The sequence below is a fragment of the Nicotiana attenuata genome, chromosome 12 (assembly GCF_001879085.1).
Source record: "Nicotiana attenuata strain UT chromosome 12, NIATTr2, whole genome shotgun sequence".
Lineage (NCBI taxonomy): Eukaryota > Viridiplantae > Streptophyta > Magnoliopsida > Solanales > Solanaceae > Nicotiana > Nicotiana attenuata.
The window spans coordinates 47,749,612-47,762,033 of record NC_032000.1 but is presented as its reverse complement, the minus strand read 5'-3'; the positions used below and the strand labels follow the sequence as shown (position 1 = coordinate 47,762,033).

At 39.3% G+C, this 12,422-nt stretch overlaps 1 protein-coding gene across 1 annotated transcript; it reads left to right on the top strand.

Annotated features, from left to right (window-relative positions):
• Nucleotides 1–4,546, top strand: LOC109235685 (NADH dehydrogenase [ubiquinone] 1 beta subcomplex subunit 10-A-like). The gene is made up of 3 exons (XM_019401889.1): nucleotides 1–415; nucleotides 502–550; nucleotides 4,214–4,546. The coding sequence occupies exons 1-2, from the start codon at nucleotides 130–132 to the stop codon at nucleotides 534–536; spliced, it is 321 nt and encodes a 106-aa protein (XP_019257434.1). The 5' UTR covers nucleotides 1–129; the 3' UTR covers nucleotides 537–550; nucleotides 4,214–4,546.

The window sequence follows — 12,422 nt, the reverse complement described above, 5'->3', positions numbered from 1 at the left end:
ATAATTCAACCCAAACCCATCTTCACAAATCACACACACTTTTCCCCCAAATTCACTCACCATTTCAGTCTAATCCCTACACTGCAAACATCAGTTCACACACAGAAGAAGATTTCAATCTGAGAAAAAATGGGGAGGAAAAAGGGAGTAGAGTTCGATGAAGGAGCACCCGATGACTTCGACCCGAATAACCCGTACAAGGACCCGGTAGCTTTCTTCGAGATGAGGGAGCATTTGGTGAGGGAGAAGTGGATCGACATTGAAAAGGCTAAGATCCTCCGTGAAAAGCTCCGTTGGTGCTACCGCATCGAAGGTGTTAATCACCTTCAGAAGTGTCGTCACCTTGTTCAGCAGTACCTTGATGCTACACGTGGCATTGGATGGGGCAAGGACCTTCGTCCTCCCTTTATGCACGGTCTCTACTTTACGCCCTAACACGATTTACTACTATTTTTAGATTAAAAGTTTAGTTTTTAATTTGTATTGACTTGTGAATTGCAGGCCCGAAGGTTGTTGAAGCTGTCGAGTCCGAATGAGACCCTTTTCGTAGGTTTGTAATCTCAGGCATTTTACTCTTTCCCTTTTATTAGATTGGATCATTGGAAATGGTTTTTTGTCTTTGATTCGCTGATGTTGTCTATTATTTACAATTTATATGACACAGTTAGTATTTTTGGACACTAAAAATGTTGAAATTTTGTTAATAAGACGTCCTCCTATAAAATACTCCTTCCGTCCCAATTTATTTTGGGGTGTTTGACCTGAGAGTTTTAAGAAAGAAAGAAAGACATTTTATGAGAAGGTAAAAGTTAAAAGTTAAATGAGAAGTTACAACAACAACAAACCTACTGAAATACACAAGCGGGGGGTCTGGGGAGGGTAATATGTACGCAGTCCTTACCCCTACCCTGAGAAAGTAGAGAGGTTGTTTTTGGTAGGCCCTCCGCTCAGAAGAGATTAAATGAGAAGTTAAAAGTTAATTTTTTTTAGATATTGAAAGGTGCCATTTTTTTTTTGGATAGACTAAAAAGGAAAGGTGTAACATAAATTGGGACACCGGGAGTATAAAAGAAATTGCAAAATAGCTCCCGCAGAGGAATGTTGGGCTTACCAGAGAGTTGTGTGCTACTTGCTCACCGCTCAGCCTTGCTGTGTATTGCTGAATCTGAAATCCTGAAATATGAAGAAATATGAGGTATGAGTCCAATGAAGAATAATGCCATCTATAACTGTTGGGACAAGAAGACTTAAAGCATGATATGTACTATGCTTTAAACTCATAGCTGGTATGAGTGCTACTGGAGGGCATATCTCATAAGTAAGTCTGCTTTCATTTTTATCTGAACACTGAAGTGCAACAGATACTAGGGAGGATCACTTTACTAGTGTCTGACACTACTCGCGCTGTGGATGCTGGCACAATAATTTGATTCCAATCCTAACAGTTAGGTATCTATTTGCCCAGTTTGTACATTACGAGAGTCTGAATCCATCTTCTTCCAGCGTCAGCTAGGAGTTTTGCCACAATCTGAATCTGTAGCTACACACACCATATTTGTGTTTGTTTGTTATGTCAACCCTTTTAGGGTATTGTCAGTGTTGTCAAAGGTTAAAAGCGTTAAAATGCGCACCAAGTCTATCAGGTGTTAAGCGCAAAGCACGATCAAAGTGAGAGCTTTAGTTAAAAAAGGCGCAAAAGAAATGTTACATATTTTTGTTTGATGAAGTTAGTGGTGTAAATAACAAAAGCATCTAGTAGATGCATGTATTACAAAATAAAAAAAGATATCAGCTCCTAAGAAGAAATGTATACATGATGCAAGAACAAAATAACAACCTCATTCATAATGATTTCCTTAGCAATTAATATATCTTTTTTCCAACTATATTTTTTGTTTAGTACCATTCTATTCCGGGTAGAATTTTTATGGGCAATGAGGCGCACGCCTTAGTGCTTTGCCTACACTGAAGCACAACCTAAGTGATGCGAACTCGCGAAGCGCCTACTGTGACCTTCTCTGAGCTTCGGGGCTTAAGCGTACCTCAAATGAGCCTTTGACAACACTGGGTGGGGTACTGTATAGCAACTTAGATCCTTCAACCTTCCTCCCAAAATATTTTCTCATCTTAGGCATATAGCTAATTATATAGCATACGAAATACTTCATAAAATTACATAAGACAGCATATATCAACAGTATCTTGCAAAAAATTCACATACAACAACAACAACAAAAAATCCAGTATAATCCCACAAGTGGGATCTGGGAAGGGTAGAGTGATAAGCAAACTTGATTTCTTTTTTAGTTTTAGTAGAGTTCCAATGAAAAAGGGAAAACCACCCAATTGAAGGAAATGCCCAAATGCCCGAATTTTCTATTTCGAGGATCAATAAAATAAGAGTTTTTGACCTTACCCCTACCTTGTGAGGGTAGAGAGGTTGTTTCTGATAGACCCTCGGTTGTACACATGCACGGTCATGAAAAGTCTATATCTTTAGCATAATCATGCTAGCTATTCAAGATAAGGTAGAAAATCATATCCGCATTTCTATGCACTTGTCTCCATACATGCATATATGTGAAGGGCATATATATACTATACTTCTAAAACATTGAATTCAATAATTCTTTCTGAACCTGCATACATCAGTTTTACATCATGCCTTTTGATATAGAACCAGTTACAAACACATTATTACTCACCAGGTCTTCGATCTTGCTTGGACTTGACTCCAATTGATTCAATTAGGGAAAATCTTCAATGATCTATGAAAGGAACAATGAAATTGCTCACCCATTTAAGTTCATGATTCAGCTATTCAATCTATATCCAGAGAACCTAATTGTGTCGACACTTAATTCCAGCCCTAATACACTATCAAATTAGAAGTTCCTCAAACCCGTGCTGAATCTAACTCAAAATAATAAGAATTAGAGTTAATTCCTACCTTTGGGCTTAGGAAATCCCTGTTAAGCGACAAGTCTTCTTAAATCTTCCTTTCACAGTGATTGTTCCTCCCTAATCACGTACTACAATGCCTTAGAATGAATTAGAGCTTATATTTTTATATTCATAATATAAACTATAAATAAAGTATGTTGTTGTAATATAAACTATTCAAATGCTAATGGTTGCATGAATCTGGTTCATCTACTGGGACACAGTAGATCCTTCAGGTTTCTGAAATTTTCATGTGTGTACCGTGACACAATAAACTTGAAGACTTTCTGAAGTGTCTTTGAGTTTTACTGCAACAGGGTAAAACTTCCGTTGCTGTACCAAGCTTCTCTTCCTTACTATTTGGTTCCATCTCATTTTTTCTAATTCACTCATAATGTAATTCTTGGGTTCTTTCCCTTATTGTTCAAGCTCGGTATGACGAGCTATAGACATGTACAAGATTCAAGTCAAAAAATGGTTAGGAGTCGGGGTACCACAGTGATTCTGTTTTTGCTGTTTTTTCTTTCTTTTTTATTGTATATACACTAATTGGAATCATAACTTATCAATTTTTCCTCCAGGTTCTGTAAATTAAGCAAAAACTAGCTGCATTCCTGTATCATTTTGTTCATTTTGATTGGTTACTTATCTATTGCTATGATAGCCCCACCCACAGTTGTTACTTTCAAATAAAACAAAAGAGGGGAAAATAAATACCAGAAAACTCACACAAGAAACGCATTTGATAGTGTAGAGTAAAATGCCAAAATGGCTCATAATTAGAGGTAAAAACTGTTTTAGATAACCTCTTTCACCTCTTTATTCTTCCTCCTCCTTTATACAGCGATGCTATTGCATTATACAATTCAACTATCAGCTGAAACCTTTTTTTATAAGGTTTATCAGTTGAAACCCTTTGTACCTTCTTAACACCTTTCATAGTAGAGAATACCAAGCCAATAGGAAGAGTTATTTAACCCGTAATATTTCTGATAAAACAATTTTCACAAAAGCTTTCTGTTTTCTCTAGAGAATTGTTGTTATCTCCACACACTGCCCTACACTGATGGTTAGGAGCAAAGGTTTGCAACTCAAATTTCGTATTGTTCTGTTCTCATGTTGCATATTGTAATGGTTCCTAGTCCATTTCTACACAAATTTTCTGCAATTTCTCAAATTTGCAATATATTCTTGTTTTATTGTACATACAAAGCTTAGTGCCAAGTATGACTTTCAGCGGGTAGAAGCTCACTCCTCTCGTTTTTTGCAGGTTTGTCTTTCCAGTTAAAATTATAAACTTCAGAGCTTGTTGGGCTACCAATCGGTGAATTTGAGTGTATCACTTTCTGTCATTCGCTGCTCTAAGACCTGTTTTATAGTTTCCTGTCTTGTGAAAGATGCCAATGGTTTGTATTGGCTTTAACTTCAGCCTTTTGCTCTTTTTGGGGAACATTTAATTCATACTGGAAATAAAGAAGAAATGTTCATGCTCTTTCCTTGTTGGTCTCGGCTTTTACTCCATACTTGCCCTATATGTGATAGCATATCCAGTGTGTCATGTTTGTCAAGACACAATGACATTATGAATATTCTAGTTTGAGAATCTCTTCAAGTGAGGCTGTCTTTTTCTATTCCGTCACTATTATCAGGTGGAGCCTTTTATTGAATATCTTTTGATCTATAGTTGGATGGGAAGTTCCAGAAAACTAGTCATGCAGGGATCAAGAGCATATTTTGCGGTTGTGTGCCTTTTTGCTGAGCCATTATCAACTTTCTTTCAGTGGTTTTGCCAAAGACGAGAATGTGGTAGCTCATGCGTTCTCATTCTCATACTCGTAGGATGGTATCATGTTAAGAGCCCAGGTACTTTTTTCTTACCTGTCCTTGCAAGAAATATTCCATGGATCACTTGTGTTAAGACAGTTCCGATTTGACTTTAGAAAGCCATTTCTTTATACAAGTCCACTGTAGAAGCTCGGACCTTCGAACTTGAGCCTTTTTCTGGATCTGGTAGGTTGTTTCTCTTGACTTCATTAGTTAGGATCATAAGCTAACTCCCCATACTATGTCAATAGAGCGAAGTATCCTCCATGACTAAATGTTGTACTTCTGGGATCCGTATCCGTATCTAAGAAAATGTTATCATCAAAGCCTGAAAGCTTCAAGTCATTTCCAGACTGCATCTCCTCAAAGATAAACTTCAGCTCTCTACTAGTGGAAGGTGCCATGGGAGGATTTTTCCATTAACCCGAAAATGGACTGATTCCTAATCTCATTGTCAAATAACTGGCAGTCCTTAAATCCCTTACAGAACTTTTGACTAATTAAGGACTGAGCTGATTGTTCTATGAATTCCAATGTAGGCTCTTGGGATTCCATTTTCTTTATGGAATTGGCTTAAAAAGCCAAAGAGTTCCAGCTGCACTTGAATTCTTGTCCCTTTCGAATTTAGCCGTTCTGTCAAACTCAGCCCCGTATCCTCTTCCACAGTGCTGAAAGTACCAAGGGTCTCTAATCTCGGTTGTATATGGCAATGCCTACTTAGATGGAGTTCAATTAAATACTCCTAATAAAAGAATTAATTTAGATTATAATTTTGAGTCTTTTGATAGAAGAAAAATACACAAGTCGGACTAGTCACATAGAATGTGTTCGTTCATTAGTTAAGAAGATTTTTTTTTTTTTTTTTATGAATAAAAGTAATTTAACAACTCAAATTTTGTATGAGTAAGCAGTATATAAATTAAATTTTAAATAAGCATATCAATCATTTTGGGATGCTCCAAAATAAAAAGGAGAAAACATCACTTAAAAATCACGTAAAGAATTGGTAAACGAGTACTCATGCAAAGTGAAATAGCCAAAGATATGGATCGAAAAAATAATTTGATATCATGAGAATAAAGATCAGTTTTCCTCATTACGGGATAATTAGCGAGCGTGTTGTCAAATTAGAATTAATAACTTAATAGAATATTTGTCATTCGCACAAGCATTATAGTTAAAATATATGGAAGCCTCTTCTTGGGGATTGTTTCTTCGAACATTAAGGAACTAGCTTAGTTCCTTTTTTAATCTTCCCGTTTGGACAGAGTCCATCTCTACCTACTTTGAATTGTTTATCTTATAGTTACGACTTACGACTTTACTACTAGTACTATATTATATTACTATAACAGAAGTTTTAAATGAATAGCTTGATCACGATGACCGCAACCAAATTGCGTGGAGATTCGAGCTCATTTTTTCTACTTTTATTTCTTCATCTTTACTTACGTAAAATGTTGGCGCTTGGTTAGAAAATTGGTGAAAAGCTTTTTGCAATTTTTTTTTTTTAAATTTTACAAATTGGAATTTACGAAAAACTCCATAAACCACCCTAATAATAACGTCTTTTTCTTTATAAACCCAATAATAGTATCAGAGGCACAACCAGGATTTGAAGCTAATGGGTTCGAGATTCTATTCCTTCTAAGTTATTGGGTTCTAAATTAATAATTTATACCTATTTAATGAATTATTAAAGATAAATATAGAATTTGGACCAAACCTATTGTATTTGACCAAACCTGCGTCCGAAGCTCTGGCTCCACCACTAAATAGTATATTTAATCTAATAACTTTGAGTCACTGGAGCCAGCCATCTGGTTTTTTCCTAGAAGTTTCGAGTAATGAGAAAGAAACAATAAAAAACGACAGTGGTGTGAGAAGAGTCTGAGCTGCATCTAACAGAAGTGTAAACTTCAATCGCCTACCGACAAGATGATCATCCATATCGCTCTTAAAAAAATGGATTAAGTAACTAGTATCTACTGATAATGTAAAGATTTTATAGCATTATTAGTGTTTGATCAAAGAATATCAAAACCTTTTTGATTAAATCGATTAATGATAATGATGAGGTCAATCTTAGTTAAGCACAATAAAATCTAGATCTAGCGATGAGAGAAGCAAGTAAGATGAATGATGTGACTAATATGCTGGAATCGAATAAATGCTCATAAATATGAAGACGTAATGCACAATCAATCTGCATAGATACAATCGGCGTAGGGAAGGAATATATATCAGATGGTTGGGGAATCCTTGGGTCTTTTCTATCTGATGCAATGATATATGGCAGAAACTAAAGCAAATGAAGAATATAACTAAGGGACTGAATAAGGAGATGGCAAGCTATGAGAAAAGATTGAATCACATCAGGCAACAGCTAGAGTATGGGCAAAGTAATCTGAAAATTTGTCCTTTAAACCAAGAAATGATAGAAAAGGAAAAACAAATACTACAGGAACTAGAGAAGTGGAGTACAATAGAAGAAAGAATTTTGAGGCAGAAGTCAAGAGTAAACTGGATAGATTATGGAGATTCAAACTCCAAATATTTCTATGCCCAGCTGAAAATGAGAGCAAGCAGGAATTCAATAACTTCTGTATACAATGCAGGGGGATTTAAAGTCACAGATCCTAAAGATGTAGAAAGAGAGTTTGTCACTTTTTTTAAGCAGCTCATAGGGACTGATACTGGGATCAAACCTTGTCCTAGTACTAAAGTTATCAAAGCAGGTGTGTGCCTATCAATGCAGCAACAACAAGAGTTAATCCAGGAAGTCACTTATGCAGAAGTTGATGAAGCAGTGAAAGACGTGCCAAATGACAAAGCCCCTGGTGTGGATGGTTTCCAGTAGAGTTCTTTAAAATGCACTGGAATGAAGTGAGACAAGAGGTCTATGAAGTTGTGGTGTTCTTTTTCCAAACAAGTAAGATGAAGCAAGCATGGAATTGTACAACAATAACATTGATTCCCAAAGGACCAGCTCCCACAACTGTGAAAGACTATAAACCTATTGCCTGCTGCACTACAGTTTACAAAATCATTGCAAAATAATCAGTAAAATAATTAAGAAGGTAATTGAGTGTATAATTAGGAAAGCACAGTCTGCATTCATAGAGGGGAGGAGCATTGTAGATAATGTCCTGTTTAGCCATGAGTTGTTTAATGGTTACAGCAGGAAAGGATTATCACCAAGATGTATTCTCAAGGTTGATCTAAAGAAGGCATATGATTCACTGGATTGGCAATTCTTAAGATATATGCTCACAGATCTTGGATTTCCACAGAATTTATTGGATGGATCATGGAGTGTGTGACAACAGTGTCTTATTCTTTAGCACTTAATGGAGGACTTACTAAATCCTTCCCTGCTAAGAGAGGCGTTAGACAAGGAGACCCAATGTCTCCTTATCTAGTTGTGATTGCAATGGAGTATTTGCAGAGGGAGATGAGTACATTAGCTGTGCAGAAGGAATTCCGATTCCATCCAAAATGCAGCTGGGAGTGACACATATTTGTTTTGCTGACGATTTGTTAATGTTTTGTAGGGGTGACAAACAATCAATCAATGCATTGCACAACACTTTCAATAAGTTCTCAAATGCATCAGGATTGCAAGCAAGTGCAGAAAAGAGCTTAATTTATATTGCTGGTGTACCACATCATATCAAGGAAGAACTGACCAATCTTACTGGATATGCAAAGGGCAGTATACCTTTTAAATACTTGGGAGTTCCATTGTCTGCGAGGAAGCTAAACATTCACCAATGTCTGCCTTTAGTTGAGAAGATCACAGAGAGAGTCAGATGCTGGTCAGCAAGGATGCTTTCATATTCAGAAAGAGTTTAGCTTATCAAATCAGTCATTTTTGGTATACAAACATACTAGGCTCAAATCTTCTTAATTCCAAAGAAGATCATGAAGATGATAGAGACTATATGCAGGAATTTTCTGTGGACTGGTTCAAATGAGTTCTCCAGGAAAGCGTTGATTGCATGGGACAAAATATGCCAACCTAAATCAGCAGGTGGATTGAACGTGATAAATATGAAGATACGGAACAAAGCAGAAGTGCTAAAACATCTATGGGCTCTAGCTATGAAGAAAGATGCCCTGTGGATTAGATGGGCTCATACTTATTACATAAAGAGCAGGCAGATTGAAAATATAAACACACCCAAAGCAGCAGCATGGGTGGTGAGGAAGATCATAGAGGCAAAGGATGAAGTTATGAAGATGAGGACAGATCAACATAGTATTGCAATCATTCTGGAGAGCTTTGTGAAGCAAGGTAAATTTCAGATACACAAGGCATATGTCCAGATGTAGCCCCAATTCATTAAAGTTGAATGGAAGAGTATCCACATGCACTCACAGATTCATCCTAGATTCAAGTTTCATTTATGGTTGGCTATTAACCAAAGGATAGCAACTGTGGATAGGCTTGCTAAATTTGGTATTCAAGTGCAGGCAGAGTGTATTTTCTGTGGAAGAGCTGAGGAAACATTTGATCATCTCTATTTTGGTTGTCAAAGTACCAACAAACTGTGGGAAATGATATTGAAATGGATGAGGCATACAAGACTGATAGGGGACTGGAACCATGAGCTGATATGGATTAGTAACATGGCAAAGAAGAAAGAGTATATGGTGGAAATGATCAGGGTAGCATTTGCAATGGTTGTGTACTGCATCTGGCGTGAAAGAAACTCGATGCGATTCAACAAGGGGATATACAACATTGATGAAGTCTGTAAGGAAGTTTCAATGCATATACACATACAAGGAAGGAAGAAGATCAAATGGAGGCCAGGATTAGACTTTGTAAATAAAATGCCTTAGTATACAAGTTCGTTAGTAGTACATGCATAGTATAATTATACTTTGTAATAGAGATTAGAGATTAATGGTCAGCGTTAATCTGGGTATGTAATGTTAGTTTTTGATGAAATAAAAGCAAATGTTCGTCAAAAAAAAGATATATACTTTCTTCTTCTTGCAACCATTAAACCGGACTACTTTTGTATCCACTCTTAGATAATTCTTTTACAAAGTGTTCTTTTGTCTTTTTTGTCTCTTCCCCCTTTCTCTACTGACTCTTCCTATTTATAAGGGACAATCCCCCATGAAACCCTAAAAAAAGTACAACATGAAGAATATTCTAAAAGCATATCCGTGTTGTCCCCTACTAAGCTTACACCATCGTAGACGTCGTACATCAACTGACCGCCCTTGGTTGCTGCCTTTAACCACGACGACCATCAGATGTTACACCACGATAGCCTCGTTCCTAGTCGTACTCGGTAGTGGTCGTGGTTGCCGAATTTGGACCTATACAGTTAGTCCCTCCGCTTGTCGAGGTCGCGACCCTGTGCGTCTTGATAAGCGGACTCGCCTATACCCGTGGAGAAATTTGGCTATTGAATTATGATGGTTTGACCAATAATGAAAGAGTGGTGAGCTCAACGGTATCCTGGATGGTGTATCCTGTCGGGAAGTGACGTCACTCCCACGTGCGTCATCATTATGTGTCTTCCCGAGACAGAGACTGATTGCTTGTCGCTTTGGTTTTGGTGCCATTGGCAGTCTTCCGCTTCTATTCTGGCGCCACCCAACCTTATAAATAGGTGACGGTTTTGTTTTTTCAAGAACTTTTAGCCATTTCCTCTCTAGTGTATGTATTGCTTTCCTTGGTTATCTCTTCTTTGTCTTCAGCTCTATTCTCGTGACCTTTCCTTTCCTCTCTTCCGTTCATCGTTCTTGATTTCGCGCTTTATCGACATATCTTCTACCATCGAGATGCCTAGAACATATCGGTCACACGAAGAGATTTCTGATGCCACCCCACTATCCATGGCACCTCCTTCTGGTGGTGAGGATATGGTAATAGAGGAAGGGGACAGCTTTCCCACCGTGGAAGAGATATTACCGAGAAACCCCATGTCCCGGAATGATTTTCTTAAAGAGCCTGTCCCTTCTCCTGCTCCGGTGGTGTCTGAGACCGAGCAGGCCCATATAGGTGACCTTCGATCCATGTAAAACATCCCCCCTCATATAGAGATGGTTCCGGCCGGGAGGGACCTCGTGGAGGTCCATAGACCGGGATATTGTGCCTTTTACGTATATCCATTTGTGATCGGTCACTCCCTCCCCCTTCTTCCGTTAGCGGAGGAATTCTGTCGGTTCTATGAGATCTGCCCGGCCCAACTATCTCCGTATACGTACAAGATATTTCTGGTATTGACGAAGTATGCGGAGTTGGCGGGGTGCGAAGTTGGCCTTCATCACCAGGGGGCTGGTGGTCAGAACAGACGACTGGGCAAGCTGCAAATTTTGGCATAAATACTTCTTCGTTAGGACTGAGCACCTGGTGTCGGACCCCGCTGGGTTCCCAGAGCGATGGAATCATAATCGTAGGTGTTGGTATTTGTTTTTTACTCTGGTTCTTTCCGACTTAGTACTCATTTTTAACTCTTTGGTGTAGCTGTGAGGCGTACACCCCATCTTATTGCCAGTATAGAGGACTGGGTAACCCCTTTACTACCTCACGCGGTGGAGACTCGAGATTGGCCCGCTTTCGTGAAACGCTTTGGGCCGAAGGTTCCATCCGGTAAATGTCTTCCTTTGTTTTAACCTTTGGCTGTTTGTAGTCGTTTATTGAGACGACTCCTTGTTCTGACAGGTCGTAGGGCTTCAAGGAAGAGGGCCCCAGTCCCTGCATTTTACCAGGCCATCGCATTGGCAGGGATACAATTTACCTTGGCTGAGTCTGCCCGAGGGGGCCGTGCTCGACCTGTACAGGCTAGAGATTCTTCTCGTGCCATGATTGTACGAGATGAGATCTCCTCTCGACCAATCTATCACCTTGTGGATGATCCCTCCAATGGGGACGAATCTCCTTCAAAGAAAAGGAGGAGGGTAGAAGTCAGGAAGGCTGTTGCCACTGATGCTAGAGAGAACAGAACTGGTGCGTTGGAGACGGCACCTGTGCCTGTTTTTATGGCGGACGCCATTTTGGCAGGAAGGCCCCCCAAACTGAAGGAATATACCAAGGAGGGGGGTCGGTGCGCTCTGCCGAGGGTGGCGCATCATCTGCCGTTGGGGGAGGAGTACACGCCGAGGGCGACGGTTCAGGTTCGGACGTCGAGCCAGGAGATGTACGAGAGTTCTTGGAACGTCATACTCATGTAGAAGTAAGGATGGAGGGTTCTGACCGACACATTGTCATCCCTGGAGATTATGACTTGTTGTCGAACAACGGGCAGGTAGTGTCGGTGTTTGCCCCTTTATGTGCTGCTCCTGAGAGCGCGACACTTAAGGCGATGAGCGATGCAGAGTTGTCACGGAGCATTTCCGGCATGGCTCTACGGGTGAATGCTTCTCTCTTTTCTTTTCGTTTTTGGATCTATTTTGTATCCTCAGCCCATTCTTTGTTTTAACTTTGCTTTTCATGCTAGACCCTCATCATGGAGATCGAGCGTGAACGCATGGATAGACGGAGGACGGCCACTTTTGGGAGGGTGTCCACCAAATACAAGGAATACCGTACCAAGCATCGTGCGTTGGCCGATCTCTTTACTCAGGACAGCAACTTTCAGCTGTTCCGTGACGGTCTTAAGCAAAAGGAGGGTCAATTGGCGCAAAAGGTC